Below are 21,286 nucleotides of genomic sequence, written 5' to 3'. Positions count from 1 at the left end.
AGGTACAAAGTACTCCTTACCCATTTCCACAAAGGGTTAAGTGAAATAAAAACACAACAACGAATATAGTCCTTCATTATTCTAAATTAACCAGAAATACTTACCTGCACCTTTAAAAAAAATGTCCTCCTGCCAATATCCTCAGAAAAGGTCCCAAGCCAATATCCTTTATCTTGCGACCCTCTGTTACAACTTGATTGAATGGAGGAGAGTGGAGCCGCGACCAACGGAGGACAGAGAGCGATACAGCTCTGCTATACTTAGTATAGCAGAGCTAAAGCATCTTTGAATTTGGCTCCAAGGTTTCCCATTGGTCTGTTAATAGACCAATGGGGAGCCTTGGAGCCAAATTCAAAGATGCTTTGAGCTCTGCTATACATAGTATAGCAGAGCTGTCGGCAGTGTGTGGCGGCGGCTGGTGGAGAGCTTCAATCAAGTTGTAACAGTAGGTGGCAAGATAGAGGATATTGGCGTCTGACCTTTTCCAAGGATATTGGCGTGGGAATTTTTTTTAAAGGTACAGGTAAGTATTTCTGGTTAATTTAGAATAATAAAGGACTATATTCGTTGGTGTGTTTTTATTTCACTTAACCCCTTTTGGAAGTGGGTAACTCATTTCTCCTGAGAGGGGGGCAGGCATCTGGGGTTTCCTTCTTAAAGGGGACTCCCAGATGCCACCATGAACCCCAACCTCCGGTGCCCCAGGAGGGGGGTTCATGGTGGCATTGGGAGACACCTTTAAGAAAGGGACCCCGGATGACCGCCCAACATGGATTGGACAAGGGGGGAGCGGAAGGCTTGGCTGCCACTCTCCTCCGGAGCCCCCATACCATGGACCATGTGGGTGGGTATAGCTCAGGGTATGAAGCCCCAGTCAGTCGGTGCTCCGTATTCTGGCTATCCCAGCCTGCATGGGGGAAAAGGGGTTAAATATGTTCGGTAGAGCTCTGAACATAAAAAAAAAAGTTTAAAAAATAGGAAAAGATTCCAGGGATCTTTATACAGCCATATTGTGGCTGTATAGCGATCCCTGGCCAAAGCGTTGCGGCTCCGGAGGGGTTTCCAGGGAAGACCCCCTGGAAACCACATCTGGAAATTCATTGCTTTTTCTTTTGATATATGTAAATTTACATTACCGTTAGGTTTGCTACATTATGCTACTCTTCTTAACATAACCTGCAAATTTGGTGTTTCTAGCATGTAAAGGGGCTTTGCTATTAACCGTTAGAGTCAGCGGGTTTTTAATCATGAATAACGACTTGTGATTAGTGATTACATGCAGTTATTCGACTCAAAACTGCACTCGAGTCAGATATCCCTTTCTATTCGTGATCGTGATCATGAGTCAATTCGGAAGTGGGCGGAGTCATGCTCGTGATCACTCATACTTGTGATCAGGGCTATCCGAGCAACCCTGATTACACTGCTGACGCATTGCTTACATGCTCTGCTCCACTAGCCAGGGGACACAGATAGTCTTGAGCAGCGCACTCTGCACACCATGTTGCAGTGGATGGGGGGAACAGACACAGTAGGGAGCCAGCTGGCAAGAGCAGGAGCACTAGTGAGTAAGATCCTTATGCCTCTCTACCAGTAACAAAACCTGCTCCACCATTTGTTCTGCTTCACTGACTCACATATAAGCTGAGGGGGTAACTTTTCAGCACATTTTTTATGCTGAAAAATTAGGCTTATACGTGAGAATATAAGGTATAACGTCTGAAAACTGAGAGATAATGACTCTCTACCATTTTTTTCTTATTATTCCCATTAAAATGCATAAAGAACAAAATAATTCTTAGTAAAATTTATCACCCAAAGAAAGCCTTATTGGTGTTGAAGATCATTTTGGTGTGATAAGTAGTAATAAAGTTATATTTGGATAATATAAGCTACTACTCTCAGCGCTGTTCATACCTATATAGACTCCATTTATAACACAACCAGAGGTGGTTGGGAACCCCTGGCCAGTGAACAGCAGCGGGTGAAAAGAACCACACTATCTCCATCTGTACTCCCATACCACCTAAGCGCCTCTCCACCTTTCTAAATCTTCTAGTAATAAAGTTATGGTTGAATGAATGGGAGGACCGATGAAAGGTGAACATTTCTCTGGTCCATAAGGGGAACACAACCTGTTTGTAGTTGTCAAGTGGCTAAATAAATAAGCACCAGCACTCAAATATGCACATTTTCATTGATTGTATGGTGGCCCCAAAATATCCAGTGCTCATTCTTGAGAACACAAGAGTAGAAATCAGCAGGGATGCTCATCACAACCTCTGAATCATGGGTAGCCCGTTATTGATTGGAGCAATTTGCCAATTTGAGCAATCACGGGCTCAAAATCGTTATCAGTGATCAGCCACAATCATGGATGCTGATTTCAAATGCATCTGTAATTTCATCCACATTCAACCAGGAATTCCGGCTTACGGACGTAATTACGACGAGTTGGAGTATGTGATTACTTTAACGGTTAATAGTAACGCTCAGGGTACACCAAATTTGCAGAGTATGTTAAGAAGAACAGTGGGAACAAGAGGAAAAACTTTTTTCAAAAAGTCCTTATCGATTTTAAAGTCCTAGTGCAGAGTGTGGGAGATGTTTCAGCAGCCGCTGACTTTAGCAGTTAATAGCAAAGCCCCTTTACATGCTAGAAACACCACATTTGCAGGGTATGCTCAGAAGAACACTGGGAATAAGATGAAAACATCTTTTTCCAAAAGACCTTATAGTCTTTGAGAAAATGGATGTTAAAATTAGAGGGAAAACATAACAAAGTATAGCAAAGTCTCTGCGCTAAAATGACAGATAATGTATTAACATGTATATAAATGTATTCTTTTTATATGTTCAGTGTGGAAAATGATTTCAAAAGTGACATGGGGTCCCCCCTCTTTAACCCCTTGTCTCCCATGCAGGCTGGGATAGCCAGAATGCAGACAAAGTAATCACGGATTCTGACTCGTGATTACGGATGTAATGCAAAATTCTGACTCGAAACCGCATTCAAATTCAGAACTCCGATTCTATCCGTAATTACAATCAGGGCAGAATCGGAAGTGGGTGAGGCCATGATCGAAGCCACTCTAATCAGGAATCAGGTGCACCCGAGCAATGCTATAAATTAGTTATTGGTTGCTATGTGTCTGTGATGAAGAGAAAGATTAGGTAGTTTGATGTGACCTATGCTGGGTCATCTTCTAGGGCAAGAACTGTCAATCATACCTGGCCTCTTGTAAGGTATGAAGATTGTGTTGGAGCTGATTGGGTAGCCAATTTTCTCCATCCCTTACCATTCCCACTCTTATTGCCATTGTCCCTTCCCTTGTTAAGAATGTCTTAGATAAAAACATATTTCTGACATTTCAGAACATGTTTATATTCTTCAAGTATTGAATGGAATTCAGTTCACTGCTTAATAAACTTAATTGCTCTCAGTTAGATAATGCTGTTTATGGACGACCTTTTCACTAGTAGACCTGTTTAATTATTTACTATTTTATCTGTAGCCCATCACACAAATCGTTAAAATAATGTTGATTACTTCTGGTTGTAAAATTTTTGCAGATACTGATGCCCTTTCTGTGCATTACATATAATAATGTTACTATTATAGCTATTATGCATTTATACAGTACGTAGAGCACACATTTTCTGCAACACTTTACAAAGTGTACTGGGCAAATCCTGTCACTGTCTACCGTTCACAGGGTCATACAGAGTAATTCCTTAGGATTTTATCACTGCTATCAGAAATAGCCGAGCCTGATTGGGTCCACTCTACTGTGCAGGTGTGAGTCGGATGCAGCAGTGCAGTAGGCCGCACTCCATAGGGCTCTGCTATTTCCGTGGAAACCCGAAGGGAAGCTACAGTAGTAGTACTACGCCTGAAGAGGAGTGAAGATTTGTAAATATTGCAGCTTGTCCGGGAATTTTTTAGGGGCTGTTAGCACTAGATTGGGGGGTGCTGATGAGGACGGGGGAATCCTTATTAGGATTCAGAGGCTTCCCCCTCCCAAGGTATGTACCCCATAGAGGCACTTTTTTTCCTTACAGGATTACTTTAAAGAGGAACTCCAGTGAAAATAATGTAAGAAAAAAAGTGCTTCATTTTTACAATAATTATGTATAAATGGTTTAGTCAGTTTTTGCCCATTGTAAAAAAATTTAAATCCCTAATTTACATTCTGACATTTATTACATGGTGACATTTTTACTGTTGGCAGGTGATGTAGCTGCTGCATGCTTTTTTGGCAGTTGGTAACAGCTGTAAACAGCTATTTCCCACGATGCAGCAAGGTTCACAGACAGGAAACTGCCAAGAGTATGGCCTCAATTCACTAAGGTTAACTCCTGTCTTAAATAACTCTTCTGAGCTGTTTTACAGTTATCACCATGGTGATATAATTGTGATAACTGTAAAAGAGCTCTGAAGAGTTATTAAAGACAGGAGTTATCCTTAGTGAATTGAGGCCATATATGTACTTTTCTTGTTTCTTGTGGGAGGGGTTTCACCACAATATCAGCCATACAAAACCCCCTGATGGTCTGTTTGTGAAAAGGAATATATTTCTCATGTAAAAGGGGGTATCAGCTACTGATTGGGATAAGGTTCAATTCTTGGTCGGAGTTTCTCTTTAAGCCTCCAACATTTGAAAAAAACAATTAAGTCATCAACATTCGTAAACAAAAATTAAGTAAAAAAACACTTGGTCATTAACCACTTAAGGACCAGGGGATTTTCCCCTTGTCTGTGCTGCGTGGGCTTTTTAGCCCACAGCACAGATCGTGTTGGCAGCAGGGCGATCAGACTCACCCCCTTTTTTCCCCACTAGGGGGATGTCCTGCTGGGGGGGGTGTGATCGCCGCCGGCTATAACTGATTTGCGGGGGGGGGGCTCCTCAAAGCTCCCCTCCGCAGCGTTTTCCGCCCTCCCGTCCTCTCCCTCCGTCTCCCTCCTGAGCTGGGCTGCGCAGGACGGATATCCTGTAGGATAGGCTTCAGCCTATCATATGCCGGCGATCCCCGGCCAATCAGAGGCCGGGGATCGCCGATCTGCCTTACGGTGCTGCTGCGCAGCAGCGGCGTATGATGTAAACAGCGGGGATTTCTTCCCCACGTGTTTACATTTTGCCGGCAAGCCGCGATCGGCGGCTCTCCGGCTGTTCACGGAGACACCCTCCGTGAACTGACATGGAATGGCCGCTCGAGCGGCCGTTTCCATGGAAAACCACTTAAGACCTGCCGACGCCTATCGGCGTTAGGCGGTCGTTAAGTGGTTAAACAGACTGTTACCCTTTTGCATTATTTTGTGTTTGGTGAATGTGAAAAGGTCCCTATTTAATTAACTTTTCTTCTGAGCTTTTTCTCAAGAGATGTTTAACACCTTATAGAAAAAATACATTTTATAGGACATCCGAGGTGACACGTGGCATGATGAGATAGACATGTCTATGTACAGTGCCAAGCACACAAATAACTATGCTGTGTTCCCTTTTTTCTTTCTGTGCCTGAAAGAGTTAAAAATCAGGTATCCAGGTGACAGTTTCTGACCGTCCATCTCATGAACAACGGCCCTGCTCAGCTCCCGGCGCCATTCTTCTGAATTGTGTCTTTAAGGGTCCTTGCTTGGTGACCTTATCAAGCAAAGACCCTTACAATTCAGAAGAATGCCGCCGGGAGCTGAGCAGAGCCGCTGTTCATGAGATGCACGGTTAGAGATGCTGCCTACACCGTTCTCTACTTGAGAGGGAGGGAGGGGAACTGAGCAGAGTGAGGACATTTTAATCGGAGGGAGGGAAGCTGAGCGGCCATAGGACAGTTTAATCAGAGGGAGGGAAGCTGTGTGCCCGGGGGTGACGGGACATTTTAATTAGAGGTAGGGAGGCAATACAGCAGATGCCTTTCATGTTGGCTCTGTGAGGGGGGAGGCCATGTGCGATTTGTGTGTGTGAGAGAGAGATCTGTGTGTATGAAATTTGTATCTGTGTGTGATCTGCGTGTAATTTGCATGTGTGTACGTGATCTGTGTCTGTGTGTGTGATGTGTGTGTGCAATCTTTGTCTGTGTTTGTGTATGTGATCTTCATGTGTGTGATTTGCGTGTGTGTGTGTGATCTTCACATGTGTGTATGTTCTGCACGTGTGTAATCCGCATATGTGTGATCTACCTGTGTGTGTGACGTGCACGTGTGTATTTGATCTTCATGTGTGCGTGTGATCTGCGCATGTGCGTTTGATCTGCACGTGATGTGTGCATGTGATCTGTGTGAGTGTGTGATCTGCATGTGTGTGTGGCTTGGGAGTGTGGCCTGTGCTAGGGGGAGGGGGGAGCCTTAGGGCGCCAGAACTGCTTACAGACTCCTCAGCTCTAAATTCGGCCCAGCTTCTCTCCCAGGTGATTTTTTGTATCTTATCTACAAAATAACTTTACACTTAAAGGAGTACTATCGATTGAAACGACTTTTTTTTTAATACTGTATATTAGTGTACACATTACCACTAGTGCTGGGGGCACTTTATTTATTCACCCACCCAGGTCTCTCTCTCACTATCCCTGCTTAAAAATTCATTTCTCACACAGCTCATAGTAGTTTAGGTCACCCTGAGCTGCTTGGTTACTCTGTCACACAGCTCACAAATATATTTCACTGTGTCACTCACAGCATGCAGCAGACATGAGGAGAAATAGGCTGATCTGAGGTGGTAACAGGTAACTAAATGAGCTGGAGTATTGCTGGAATATAACTAGCTATACCAGGAGTCCGTGTTTACACTCAGACTGGCTGCCTGCTTGAGGCGATTCACTTCAGGCTGCATCCACTTTACAAGCTGCTGAGAGGGGCAGACCACTGTCTACAATTAGCATTATTAGTATCTTTATCAGTAAAGAGAAGCAAAGAGAATGTGTGCTACAACATACAGCATTTAAAAATAAATGCATACATCGATAGTATTCCTTTAACAATGCCAATGCCTGAAGTATTTGCAAATATATGTGCTATGGCAGACATGCAGGGCCGGCCCGCTCATGAGGCGGGGTGAAACATTTGCCTCAGGCGGCATTTCTGGGGGGGCGGCACCTGCCTGTCTATTGGTGCGGGGGGCCGCCCGCCGAGCTGGAAGGGTAGCGGGCAGAAAGGGGGTATTGGGCCTAGCGGTGGGGAGGTGGGTCGGACCCCCCCCCCCCTCCCTCGCCTGGGTCCCCCGATCTGCGCTCCCCTCCAGCCTTAAAAAGTGAAGTACCAGCTCTATGATTAACCACTTCACCACTGAGGGGTTTTACCCCCTGACCACCAGAGCAATTTTCACCTTTCAGCGCTCCTTCCATTCATTCGTCTATAACTTTATTATTACTTATCCCAATGAAATTAACTATATCTTGTTTTTTTTGCCACCAATTAGGCTTTCTTTAGGTGGGACATTATGCCAAGAATTATTTTATTCTAAATGTGGGAAAAAATTATTATTTTTCAGTTTTCGGCCATTATAGTTTTTAAATAAAGCATGCTACTGTAATTAAAACCCATGAAATGTATTAACCCATTTGTCCCGGTTATAAAACCATTTAAATTATGTCCCTATCACAATGTTTGGCGACAATATTTTATTTGGAAATAAAGGTGCATTTTTTTCAGTTTTGCATCCATCCCTAATTACAAGCCCGCAGTGTATAAAGTAACAGTGTTATACCCTCTTGACATAAATATTTAAAAAGTTCAGTCCCTAAGGTAACTATTTATGTTTTTTTTTTTATTGTATTTTTTTTTTTTTTTTAATTACAAAAAAAAAATAAAAATTGGGGAGTGTGGGAGGTAATAAGTTAATTTATTGTGTAAATGTAATGTTTGTGTATGTAAAATGCTTTTAGGGTGTAGTTTACTATTTGGCCACAAGATGGCCACAGAGTGTTTGTTTACATGCGACCTGTAAGCGTCCGGAAGGACGCTTACAGGAAGCAGGAGGAGGCTGGGAGATTCACAATGATCTCGCTGTTTCTGAAAGAAGCAGCAGATCATTGCGGGGGCTAGATCAACAAACGGGAATGGATTTTCCCGTTCATTGATCTCCGGGCGAGCGGGCGGCGGCGTGCACGAGCGACGGGTGCGCGCGCACGAGCGGCGGGAGCGCGGACAGCGGCGGTAGCGTGGAAGGTACGGATTTCTCCGTCCCTGGTTTTTTAGGGGGGGAAAAAGGGACGGAGAAATTCGTACCGCCGGGGGTAAAGTGGTTAAGAGGCAATGGGCGGGGATCACTCACCTTTTCCGCGCTCCAGCGTGCGCTCCACTGATGTCACTTCCTGCAACTGTATTGTAAGTGGATGGCGTTGCAGGAAGTGACGTCAGTGAAGCGCACGATGGAACGCGGAAAAGGTGAGTGAACCCTGCCCGTTGCCTCTTAATCAGCGGCGATTTTTTCTAATTTTGCCTCAGGCGGCAAAAAGTCTAGGGCCAGCCCTGCAGACATGGCAAGTATGCACTGTCCATTTATACTATTATATAAGCTTTTTATGTTCTTCATTGATACAATACATGAGAAAGATGAGTAGATTATAGTTGGAATGAATCTCTGCCTATCTCTCTTGCATCATCATAACTTGCTTCTCTGGGTTCATACAAGTTCACCTTAGAAAGCGAACAATAAAATAATGAATTGCAGGTTACCAAAACAAATTAGAATTCAATCATTTGGAAATGTGCACTGTAGCCTCAGCTAGTCTATGACCGAAGTACCATAAATTAACATACTAGGGCTAACTGAATACATGCTGAGTAATGATGATAGCAGGCAAGCGTCTGTGGCACTACACACTACTGTGCAAAAAGTCATGGAGAGTTGCCTAACAGATAACTGTCATTTCAAAGTCAAACATCTATCAGTGCAAATAAAGTGGCAAGTTAGTTCATGGAACAATTCAGTGATTATACATGAATCTAGCACAAAAACAATTTCCATCTAAACATATGGGTATATTTTTTTTATAACACCCTTATATGGCAAATAGAAAAGTTCTCCATATTAGTTCCCTTACTGAGCCATCAATTGTGCATTCACTGGGGCGCATGTATGTGTATGCCGCGGGTGAGCGGGATGCAGGGTGAGCCAAATGAAAGCTCACCCGGGTGCCGCTCAAGTCCCCAGCGTCATGAGACACCAGGGAGCTGTATAGTTTAGGGAGGGAAGCACTAGACACCAAGGAGCTGTAAAGGGGAAGGAGGGGGCCACTAGACACCAGGGAACTGTATTGGGGAGGGAGGACCTAGGACCTATAAACTCCAGGGAACTGTATGGGGAGGGGTCACTAGGCACCAGGAATCTGTACAGGGGGTAGAGGGGGCGTTAGACACCAGGGAACTCTATAGGTGATGGAAGGGAATTATTAGACACCAGGGAACTTTGTAAGGTGCCCTGGTGTGGTGTCTAATAGCCGCTAGACATTGAGATTGGCCCTGCCTTACACGTATAACATTACCGCTATAGGGCACCTAGTTTCGGCACTGAGTGTCATGCGCCGAAACAACCTGCTTTGTCACTGGGGAATGGCAACATAATCCCCAAATCCAGCAGAACCATCCCATTAACAAATCTTTCCATAGACTACAAATGTTATTGTTCAAGTTCTGTTTTTCACTACAACAGGTTAAGACTACTTCTATTTCTCTAATTGTATCATTCTCTTCTACAGAACTGCAGTTGCCGTGCACTTTAGCAGTGGACACCTCCTCTTCTAAAAAATGTATTTACGAAGTGGTATGTATAATTATGTAAGAGAAACGCAACTACTACATGTACTTCATATGTAACACATTAAATTCAGTGGCGTGTGCTTTTTTTAAACAGATGTTAATGCAATAAGGGCCCATTCTCACTTGGACAATTAGCGGGTAATTCCCACTAATCACTAAAACACTAGTGCTTTTGCCGTACACCCGGCTGCCCGCTAACATGCCTGCCCGGCTCCTGGTCCCGTCCTACTGTCTCTGTGAGGCTGGGTCTGTGCTGCGCACATGGGCAGTAGCAAAAAGCACGGACCCAGCTACATAGGGACAGCGTGACGCAGGGACACAAGGGTTTTATTATAGAGGATTATAACACACCACAATGTTCATAGAGTGAATGTAATCTTGACTTACTGGGACTCTAACTCAATGCATGATCTGGCTATTGTGTATCTTATTGTTTATTGTCTGTATCGTGTTGTTTTTCACCCCTATTATCATTTTCTGTAAGCTTATTTATTGTCCAGCGTTGTGTAATATGTTGGCGTTTTATAAATCTATACATAATAATAACAACGCAGTCGTATTCTTGCAAAGCCCATATAACTACATGTTTACTGTAGTATGACTGTAAGGTTATGTTCGTAGGGACACATTGCAGCAATGGAGGTAAAAAAAAAGTTGCAATGCTCGTTATGAGTGTGATACAACACATGTAGTGAAGCAGTTTGGCAGGGAATGCGTGCGCGCATGCGCAATCATTCCGTGATCAGCCTGCTAGCCGCGATTGCGGCTAGCAGGCTGTTAAAAGCCGACAGGGGAAAGAATTCCCCTTTGTTTACAATCGTACAGCGCTGCTATCTCATGCAGCGCTGTACGAGGAACAACCGGCTGTCCCTCATTGCGGCTCCCAATGCGTGGCCTCTCATAGGCTGATGCCTATGGGAGGCGGGGATGAGTGCCGATCGCCATCCTATGGTGATTAGGACGGCACAGGGGGGGAGGGAAGGAGAGGGAGGGGGGGAGGGAAGGAGAGGGAGGGGGGGAGGCATGGAGAGGGAGGGGAGGGATGGAGAGGGAGGGGAGGGAGGGAAAAAGATTCCCTTTTGCTGCTAATAAAAAAAGCGATCAGAGACCTCCTATTTAGTGTCCTATTAAGGACACTAAAAGGAGGTAAAATAATTTGTGTGCTGAGTTGTAGGGCTGTGCAGCACCCTAACAAAGCTGCACAGCCCTATGTAATGAAAAATGGCCTGGTCACTAGGGGGGTGTGAGCCTGAGGTCCTGAGGTGGTTAAAGCATTACTCCAGTGAAAAACAATTAAGCCGTTAAAATCTGACAGAACTGAAAGGTTTTGGACTAGTCCATCTCCTCATGGGGGGATTCTCAAATCTAACTGCCAAAATAGTGTGCAAGTAAGTAGGGAGGCTGGCTGGTATTTTACTACTCTGGCAGTTAAACCGCCATTCAGGAAATTCTTTTGGGGAAAAAACTTATTATATGTGGCTATAACTGGATATGGATTTGCATAATGTCTAAGAATTTGTGATTTACAAGTTCACAATTTTTTTTGCAATCAGTGTAACAATATAGTATAGTATTATTATGTGATATTGCTGATTGTGTGCACTGTTTTTGTTTACATAGCAAATCTTCCTGTGTTTGTTGAACACACATCTCTAATTTAGTGTGGCAGCTCAAAGATACAGACAGGATGAATTATCAGCTAATGTAGAACTGCAGCCAAAATACAATAAAGTGGGAAAAGGTTATAACTTGGTCAGGGTGTTTTTACGACTATCTGTTCCGTCATTAGGAAGATTTCTCTTCTTCTCTAGAATAGAGTTAACTCAACAGAAAGCAAGGAAAAATATTTCAAATGAAGATGCAGATACTGATAAAATATGGACAGTGGTCCTAACGTTCTCTTCACAACTATAAAATGTGGCTTGTGTGCTAATTTAATAATACATTAATGCAAGGAGGCAAACTTGCCCCTTTAACTTCATGCTGTATTCCTTTCCAAGATAAGTCTTCTATATTTTGAAGGATCTCACTATTAGAGTTGGGCCGAACCTCCGATTTTAGGTTCGCGAACCGGGTTCGCGAACTTCCGCGGAAGGTTCGGTTCGCGTTAAAGTTCGCGAACCGCAATAGACTTCAATGGGGATGCGAACTTTGAAAAAAAAAAAAATTATGCTGGCCACAAAAGTAATGGAAAAGATGTTTCAAGGGGTCTAACACCTGGAGGGGGGCATGGCGGAGTGGGATAGATGCCAAAAGTCCCCGGGAAAAATCTGGATTTGACGCAAAGCAGCGTTTTAAGGGCAGAAATCACATTGAATGCTAAATGACAGGCCTAAAGTGCTTTAAAACATCTTGCATGTGTATACATCAATCAGGTAGTGTAATTAAGGTACTGCTTCACACTGACACACCAAACTCACCGTGTAACGCACCGCAAACAGCTGTTTGTGTAGTGACGGCCGTGCTGGACTGGTGCGCACCATGGCGAGAGTGCAGGTTTTGGTGGCTTTACAGCCCATATGGTCGCCTGGCTGATGTAGCTAAATGACAGAACAGTGACTGTCCAGCTGATCAAATTTGGTCTGACCACAATGAAGCAACGACCTTATTATCTTTTGTGTGCCCCCCGAGACACTCATCTAGGCGCCGGTCATTGCTTCATTGTGATACGCAAGCCCCTTCACCACGGCAAGGTAATGATCACGAAGGGGAATGGGCGCATGTACATGCCTTTTCTTTTGTTGTTGCAGCTGCCCGCAGTGCAGCCAGAAAAATTAGGCAGTCATGTACATGCACCAGAAAAATTATTACAGCGGCCGCTGCTAGCAGCGGCCTAAAAAATTCAGCAATCCGCCTGGAGTCCCGGACCCTGTTGGTGGTGGCGGAGAGGTAGTCAAGCGGCCTGCAGGCAGACATGCTGTGTGGAGGGACTGGGAGCGACTTAGTCTTCTTGGGGCAGGCCAGGCAGCCAGTCACATGGCGTGCAGGCAGAGATGCTGTGTGTGCGGGGACTGACTTAGTCTTGGGGTGAGCAGCAGCCCTCCAGGATCCATGCCTCATTCATTTTGATAAAGGTGAGGTACTTAACACTTTTGTGACTTAGGCGACTTCTCTTCTCAGTGACAATGCCTCCAGCTGCGCTGAAGGTCCTTTCTGACAGGACGCTTGCGGCAGGGCAGGAAAGAAGTTGGATGGCAAATTGGGACAGCTCTGGCCACAGGTCAAGCCTGCGCACCCAATAGTTCAAGGGTTCCTCATCGCTGTTCACAGCAGTGTCTACATCCACACTTAAAGAGAATCTGTATTGTTAAAATCACACAAAAGTAAACATACCAGTGCATTAGGGGACATCTCCTATTACCCTCTGTCACAATTTCGCCGCTCCCCGCCGCATTAAAAGTGGTTAAAAACAGTTTTAAAAAGTTTGTTTATAAACAAACAAAATGGCCACCAAAACAGGAAGTAGGTTGATGTACAGTATGTCCACACATAGAAAATACATCCATACACAAGCAGGCTGTATACAGCCTTCCTTTTGAATCTCAAGAGATCATTTGTGTGTTTCTTTCCCCCTGCATCTCTCATGCACTGAAGTTTCAGGCTGCTCTTTTCTTCCTGCAAACAGCTTTGCCCTTGTCTGTAATTCCTCACTATGTGAAAGCCCAGCCAGCTCAGAAGACGATTTATCCAGCTTGTAAAAGATAAGAGATAAGCTGCTCTAATCTAAATAACACACAGGCAGTGTGCATAGAGGGGCCTGGAAGGGGGAGTTCATAGCAGAACCACAACACTGAAGAACTTGGCAGCCTTCCAGACACAGGCTGACAAGTCTGACAAGAGAGAGATAAGTTGATTTATTACAGAGACTGTGATAGTACAAAGTGCTGCAGTAAGCCAGAACACATTAGAATAGCTTTTAGAAGTTGTAGGATGATAAAAAACAGGATGCAATTTTTGTTACGGAGTCTCTTTAAGGCCAGGTAGTTGGCTACCTGCCGTTCCAGGCGTTGGTGGAGGGTGGATCCGGAAGGGCTACGGCGAGGCGTTGGACTAAAGAACGTCCGCATGTCCGACATCACCATGACTTCGCTGGAGCGTCCTGTCTTTGACTGCGTGGACACGGGAGGAGGATTAGTGGCAGTGGTACCTTGCTGGCGTTGTGCTGTCACATCACCCTTAAAGGCATTGTAAAGCATAGTTGACAGCCGGTTCTGCATGTGCTGCATCCTTTCCACCTTCAGGTGAGTTGGTAACAGGTCCGCCACTTTGTGCCTGTACCGAGGGTCTAGTAGTGTGGCCACCCTTTACAGCTCATTCCCCTTGAGGTTTTTTATACGGGGGTCCCTCAACAGGCAGGACAGCATAAAAGACGACATCTGCACAAAGTCAGATCCAGTACCCTCCATCTCCTCTTGCTCTTCCTCAGTGACGTCACGTAAGTCAACCTCCTCCCCCCAGCCGCGAACAATACCACGGGAAGGTTGAGCAGCACAAGCCCCCGGCGACGCCTGCTGCGGATGTTCTCCTGCCGCCGTCCCCTCCTCCTCCTCCTCCCCCAAAGAAACACCTTGCTCATCATCCTCTGAGTCTGACTCATCTTCTGCACACGACTTCTCTTCTTCCTCCTCCACCCCCCTCTGTGCTGCCGCAGGTGTTGAGGAAACAGCTGGGTCTGATGAAAATTGGTCCCATGCCTGTTCCTGCCGTAACGGTTCCTGGTCACGCTCATTCGCAGCTTCATCCGCCACTCTACGCACAGCACGCTCCAAGAAGTAAGCGTAGGGAATTAAGTCGCTGATGGTGCCCTCACTGCGGCTCACCAGGTTGGCAGGCGCGGAGCTAGGGGGGGTCGGGGTAGGACAAGTGCCCCGGGGCGCCTGGTCCCCAAGGGCACCCTCCGCCTGGCTGAGCTGCGGTTTTTTTTTTTGTTTTTTTGCGGCGGGTGAGGGGAGCAGCGCAGAGAAGAGGGAGAGCTGTGCGGACGGTGGGGAAGGGGGGCCATCTCCCCCTCCTTCCCTCACCTTAGGTGCTCTCCCTCCCTCGCTGTCCCCTCCAATGTCCGGGTGGCTGGCAGCGGCGGGCGGAACTCACCTCCGTCTCGCTCCAGCGCCGGCCGGAAGTTCGGGTGCGCAGCCGCTGCTCTGGTCTGGACCAGACCAGAGTAGTGGCAGATCCATCCGGCGCTACGACGAGACGGAGGTAAGTTCCGCCCGCCGCTGCCAGCCACCCGGACATTGGAGGGGAGAGCGAGGAAGGGAGAGCAGCTCTTCTCTGCGCTGCTCCCAACCTGCTGGGGAGGGGGACACCTGACCTGGCTACCTACTCTGGGCACATATACTCCTGCCTACATATACTGGGCATATACCCCTGGCTACCTACTCTGGGCACATATACCTCTGGCTACCTACTCTGGGCACATATACCCCTGGCTACCTACTCTGGGCACATATACCCCTGGCTACCTACTCTGGGCACATATACCCCTGGCTACCTACTCTGGGCACATATACCCCTAGCTACCTACTCTGGGCACATATACCCCTGGCTACCTACTCTGGGCACATATACCCCTGGCTACCTACTCTGGGCACATATACCCCTGCCTACATATACTGGGCATATACCCCTGGCTACCTACTCTGGGCACATATACCTCTGGCTACCTACTCTGGGCACATATACCCCTGGCTACCTACTCTGGGAACATATACCCCTGGCTACCTACTTTGGGCACATATACCCCTGGCTACCTACTCTGGGCACATATACCCCTGGTTACCTACTCTGGGCACATATACCCCTGGCTACCTACTCTGGGCACATATACCCCTGGCTACCTACTCTGGGCACATATACCCCTGGCTACCTACTCAGGGCACATATACCCCTGGCTACCTACTCTGGGCACATATACCCCTGCCTACATATATTGGGCACATATACCCCTAACTACATATACTGGGCATATACCCCTGGCTACCTACTCTGGGCACATATACCCCTGGCTACCTACTCTGGGCACATATACCCCTGGCTACCTACTCTGGGCACATATACCCCTGCCTACATATACTGGGCACATATACCCCTGGCTACCTACTCTGGGCACATATACCCGTGGCTACCTACTCTGGGCACATATACCCCTGCCTACATATACTGGGCATATACCCCTGGCTACCTACTCTGGGCACATATACCCCTGGCTACCTACTCTGGGCCATATACCCCTGCCTACATATATTGGGCACATATACCCCTAACTACATATACTGGGCATATACCCCTGGCTACCTACTCTGGGCACATATACCCCTGGCTACCTACTCTGGGCACATATACCCCTGGCTACCTACTCTGGGCACATATACCCCTGCCTACATATATTGGGCACATATACCCTTAACTACATATACTGGGCATATACCCCTGGCTACCTACTCTGGGCACATATACCCCTGGCGACCTACTCTGGGCACATATACCCCTGGCTACCTACTCTGGGCACATATACCCCTGCCTACATATACTGGGCACATATACCCCTAACTACATATACTGGGTACATATACCCCTGGCTACATATACTGGGCATATATACCCCTGGCTACATATACTGGGCACATATACCTCTGGCTACATATACTGGGGACACATACCCCTGCCTACATATACTGGGCACATATACCCCTGGCTACCTGTTCTGTGGACATCTCTACTCCTGGCTACCTGTTCTGGGGACATCTATACTGCTGGCCACCTATTATGGGGACACCTATAGACCTGGGGCTACCTATTTTTGGGGAAGCACTGCTGTCAGATTGAGTGTATTTTGGGGAACTGCTGCCAGGTGAGACGTGTGTGTCTACCATATTAAGGGGGCATTCTGCCTATTTATGTGAAATGCTGTCTATTTATGTGCCTCATGACTGCTGAATTTGTCTTGTTGGGGGCCTCATGGTTACTGAATTTGTCTTGTTGGGGGCCTCATGATTTGTTGGGGGCCTCAAGATCGCTGAATTTGTCTTGTTAGGGGCCTCATGATTTCTGAATTTGTCTTGTTGGGGGCCTCAGGATTGCTAAATTTGTCTTGTTGGGGGCCTCATGATTGCTGAGTTGGTCATGTTGGGGGCCTCATGTTTGCTCATGATTGCGGAATTTGTCTTGATGGGGGGGGGGGGGCTCATGATTGCTGAATTTGTCTTGGAACATGCTTGAAGGTACATACTGAGGGAGGGTGGGTGAGCGTGAGCCTGCTAACCTCCATGTAAATTTGAAGGGGCGTGACCAAATGTGGAGCACCCATAACCACGCCCACATTTGGTCACGACCCTTCACCTTAGGGGGCGCATTAATAGTCTTTGTCCCCGGGCGCTGAAAACCCTAGCTACGCCTCTGCAGGTTGGTCACCTCCTCAAACGGCCGCATGAGCCTGCATGCATTTTTCATCAGTGTCCAGTTGTCGGGCCAGAACATCCCCATCTTCCCAGACTGTTTCATTCTACTGTAGTTGTAGAGGTAGTGGGTGACGGCTTTCTTCTGTTCTAGCAGGCGGGAGAACATGAGCAGGGTCGAATTCCAGCGAGTCGGGCTATCGCAAATGAGGCGTCTCACAGACATGTTGTTTTTCCGCTGAATTTCCGCAAAGCGTGCCATGGCTGTGTAAGACCGCCTCAAATGCCCACAGACCTTCCTGGCCTGCTTCAGGACATCCGCTAAGCCAGGGTACTTTGCCACAAATCTTTGAACAACTAGATGCATGACATGTGCCATGCAGGGTATGTGTGTCAGCTTCCCCATATGCAAAGCGGCAAGCAGATTGCTGCCGTTGTCGCACACCACGTTGCCTATCTCCAGGTGGTGCGGGGTCAGCCACTCATCCACCTGTTTCTTAAGAGCAGCCAGGAGAGCTGCTCCAGTGTGACTCTCCGCTTTGAGACAAGACATGTCTAAGATGGCGTGACACCGTCGTACCTGGCATGCAGCATAGGCCCTACGGAGCTGGGGCTGTGTAGCTGGAGAGGAGAACTGCCACTCAGCCAAGGAGGAGGAGGACAGCGAAGAGCATGTAGCAGGAGGAGAGGAGGTGGCAGGAGGCCTGCCTGCAAGCCGTGGAGGTGTCACAATTTGGTCCGCTGCGCCCTGCTTGCCATCGTTCACCACCAGGTTGACCCAATGGGCTGTGTACGTAATGTAGCGGCCCTGCCCGTGCTTGGCAGACCAGGCATCCGTGGTCAGGTGTACCCTTGACCCAACGCTCTTCGCAAGAGATGACACCACTTGCCTCTCAACTTTACGGTGCAGTTGGGGTATGGCCTTTCTCGAAAAATAAGTGCGGCCTGGCATCTTCCACTGCGGTGTTCCGATGGCCACAAATTTACGGAAGGCCTCAGAGTCCACCAGCCGGTATGGTAACAGCTGGCGAGCTAACAGTTCCGCCACGCCAGCTGTCAGACGCCGGGCAAGGGGGTGACTGGCCGAAATTGGCTTCTTCCGCTCAAACATTTCCTTCACGGACACCTGACTGCTGCTGTGGGCAGAGGAGCAGTAACCGCTCAAGGGCAGAGGCGGAGTGGAGGAGGGTGCCTGTGAAGGTGGAAGGGAGAAAGCGGCAGAAGCAGATGATGCACCTGAAGGAGGAAGAGGAGAAGGAGGGTGACTTTTCTTTTGTGTGCTGCTGCTGCTTTTGCTCAGGTGGCCATCCCATTGCTGTTTGTGCCTTTTCTCCAGGTGCCTTCGTAAGGCACTTGTCCCTACGTGAGTGTTGGCCTTTCCACGGCTCAATTTTTGTTGGCAGAGCGAACAGATGGCTTTGCTCCGATCTGAGGCACACACATTAAAAAATTTCCACACCGCTGAGCCACCCTGGGATGTAGGCACTATGGGGACCTCAGCAGCTGATGCTGAAGGGCAAGTTGGCTGGCTGTACATAGGTGGCGATACATGGTGCCGGACACTGCCACCAGCTGTTTCTGACGAAGAGCTGCCCCAGCTTCTTTCAGCAACTTCTCTCCTCCTACTACTCTCTGACTCCCCCTCTGAACTGTCCCCCTCTTCATCTCCTCTATTGGGAACATACAGAGGATCCCTATCATCGTCATCATCGTAATCATCCTGCCCAGCTTCGCTTGCCTCAGACAAATCCAAACATGCACCATCAGTAGGTCCTTCATCCTCCTTACACGTTACATCCATAGTGTTGCCGCGTAACTCAGACATATGAGCTGGTGAAAATTCATCTGGCTGTAACAACAATGGCTGTGCATCAGTGATTTCAACACTAAATAATTCTTGCGAAGTGTCAAATGCAGCGGAAGTGGTGCTAGTAGTAGCGCTGGTGGCTGAGCAAGATGAGGTGTTCTGTGTCGCTAAATACTCAACCACGTCCTGACAATCTTGGGAGGTGATGGGACGTGCCTTCTTCCGAGCACTGTACTGTGGGCCAGGTCCACACGAAATTACATTTACACGACCTCACGCAGACCTGCCGGGTGGCCTTCCTCTGGCTCTGGCACTACCTCTTCCTCTACCTGTTTTGTCCATATCGGGTATGCACGGAGTGGTATATCACACTGCGTGCACTCATGTAGGTAGGTGGGTTCACTTAACTGCACAGGTATGCGCACTGATGCGGTGGGTTCACTGAACAGAACAGGTATACAGTGGCGGGTTCACAGAACAGGTATGCAGTGGCAGGTTCACTGAACAGAACAGGTATGCAGTGGCGGGTTCACAGAACAGGTCAGGTATACAGTGGCGGGTTCACAGAACAGGTATGCAGTGGCAGGTTCACTGAACACAACAGGTATGCAGTGGCAGGTTCACTGAACAGAACCGGTATACAGTAGCGGCTCCACTGAACAGAACAGGTATGCAGTGGCGGGTTCACTGAACAGTACAGGTATACAGTGGCGGGTTCACAGAACAGGTATGAAGTGGCAGGTTCACTGAACAGAACAGGTATGCAGTGGCGGGCTCACTGAACAGGTATACAGTGGCGTGTTCACTGAACAGAACAGGTATACAGTGGCAGGTTCACTGAACAGAACAGGTATGCAGTGGCGGGTTCACTGAACAGGTATACAGTGGCGGGTTCACTGAACAGAACAGGTATACAGTGGCAGGTTCACTGAACACAACAGGTATGCAGTGGCGGGTTCACTGAACAGAACCGGTATACAGTAGCGGCTCCACTGAACAGAACAGGTATGCAGTGGCGGGTTCACTGAACAGTACAGGTATACAGTGGCGGGCTCACTGAACAGAACAGGTATACAGTAGCGGGTCCACTGAACAGAACAGGTATGCAGTGGCGGGTTCACTGAACAGTACAGGTATACAGTGGCGGGTTCACTGAACAGAACAGGTATACAGTAGCGGGTCCACTGAACAGAACAGGTATGCAGTGGCGGGTTCACTGAACAGTACAGGTATACAGTGGCGGGTTCACAGAACAGGTATGCAGTGGCAGGTTCACTGAACAGAACAGGTATGCAGTGGCGGGTTCACTGAACAGGTATACAGTGGCGTGTTCACTGAACAGAACAGGTATACAGTGGCGGGTCCACTGAACAGAACAGGTATGCAGTGGCGGGTTCACAGAACAGGTATGCAGTGGCAGGTTCACTGAACACAACAGGTATGCAGTGGCGGGTTCACTGAACAGATATACAGTGGCGGGTCCACTGAACAGAACAGGTATGCAGTGGCAGGTTCACTGAACACAACAGGTATGCAGTGGTGGGTTCACAGAACAGGTATGCAGTGGTGGGTTCACAGAACAGGTATGCAGTGGTGGGTTCACAGAACAGGTATGCAGTGTCAGGTTCACTGAACAGGTATGCAGTGGTGGGTTCACTGAACAGGTATGCAGTGGTGGGTTCACAGAACAGGTATGCAGTGTTGGGTTCACAGAACAGGTATGCAGTGGTGGGTTCACAGTACAGGTATGCAGTGGTGGGTTCCCAGTACAGGTATGCAGTGGTGAGTTCACAGAACAGGTATGCAGTGTTGGGTTCACAGAACAGGTATGCAGTGGTGGGTTCACAGTACAGGTATGCAGTGGTGGGTTCACAGAACAGGTATGCAGTGTTGGGTTCACAGAACAGGTATGCAGCCAGGAACAAGCTAAGCCTAACTAATCTTTCCCTATGAGAGACAGTCTGCAGCAGCTCGCCCTACTCTCACTAATGCAGGCACACGAGTGACCGTAACGGCCGCCGCTGCCTGCCTTATATAAGGGGGGTGGGGCTCCAGGGGCTAGTGTAGCCTAATTGGCTACACTGGGCCTGCTGACTGTGATGTAGAGGGTCAAAGTTGACCCTCCATGTGCATTATGGGGCGAACCGAGCTTCCGCAAAGGTTCACCTGCGGGACGCGAACGCTAACCATGGAAGTTCGCATGGAACCGTTCGCAGGCGAACTGTTCGGCCCAACTCTACTCGCTATCAGAGTGGCTTTTGGATTTAGGTAAAAGTAAAATTCAGTATATCAGTCGTTTGGAAAAGACAGATCTGAACAACACCAATGTTCAGG

General features: G+C 47.6%; 1 protein-coding gene across 1 annotated transcript in view; it reads left to right on the top strand.

Moving 5' to 3' along the window:
• The window catches only part of ALDH1A1 (aldehyde dehydrogenase 1 family member A1), a 150,790-nt gene that overhangs the window by 21,971 nt on the left and 107,533 nt on the right, over window positions 1–21,286 (top strand). Inside the window, exon 2 of the mRNA XM_068236458.1 lies at window positions 9,691–9,755. Coding sequence (XP_068092559.1) covers window positions 9,740–9,755 — 16 coding nt within the window. The 5' untranslated portion in view covers window positions 9,691–9,739. The remainder of the gene's footprint in view (window positions 1–9,690; window positions 9,756–21,286) is intronic.

The sequence above is a fragment of the Hyperolius riggenbachi genome, chromosome 1 (assembly GCF_040937935.1).
Source record: "Hyperolius riggenbachi isolate aHypRig1 chromosome 1, aHypRig1.pri, whole genome shotgun sequence".
NCBI lineage: Eukaryota > Metazoa > Chordata > Amphibia > Anura > Hyperoliidae > Hyperolius > Hyperolius riggenbachi.
The sequence above is the reverse complement of the archived record's forward strand: the minus strand, read 5'-3'. Positions and strand labels throughout refer to the sequence as shown.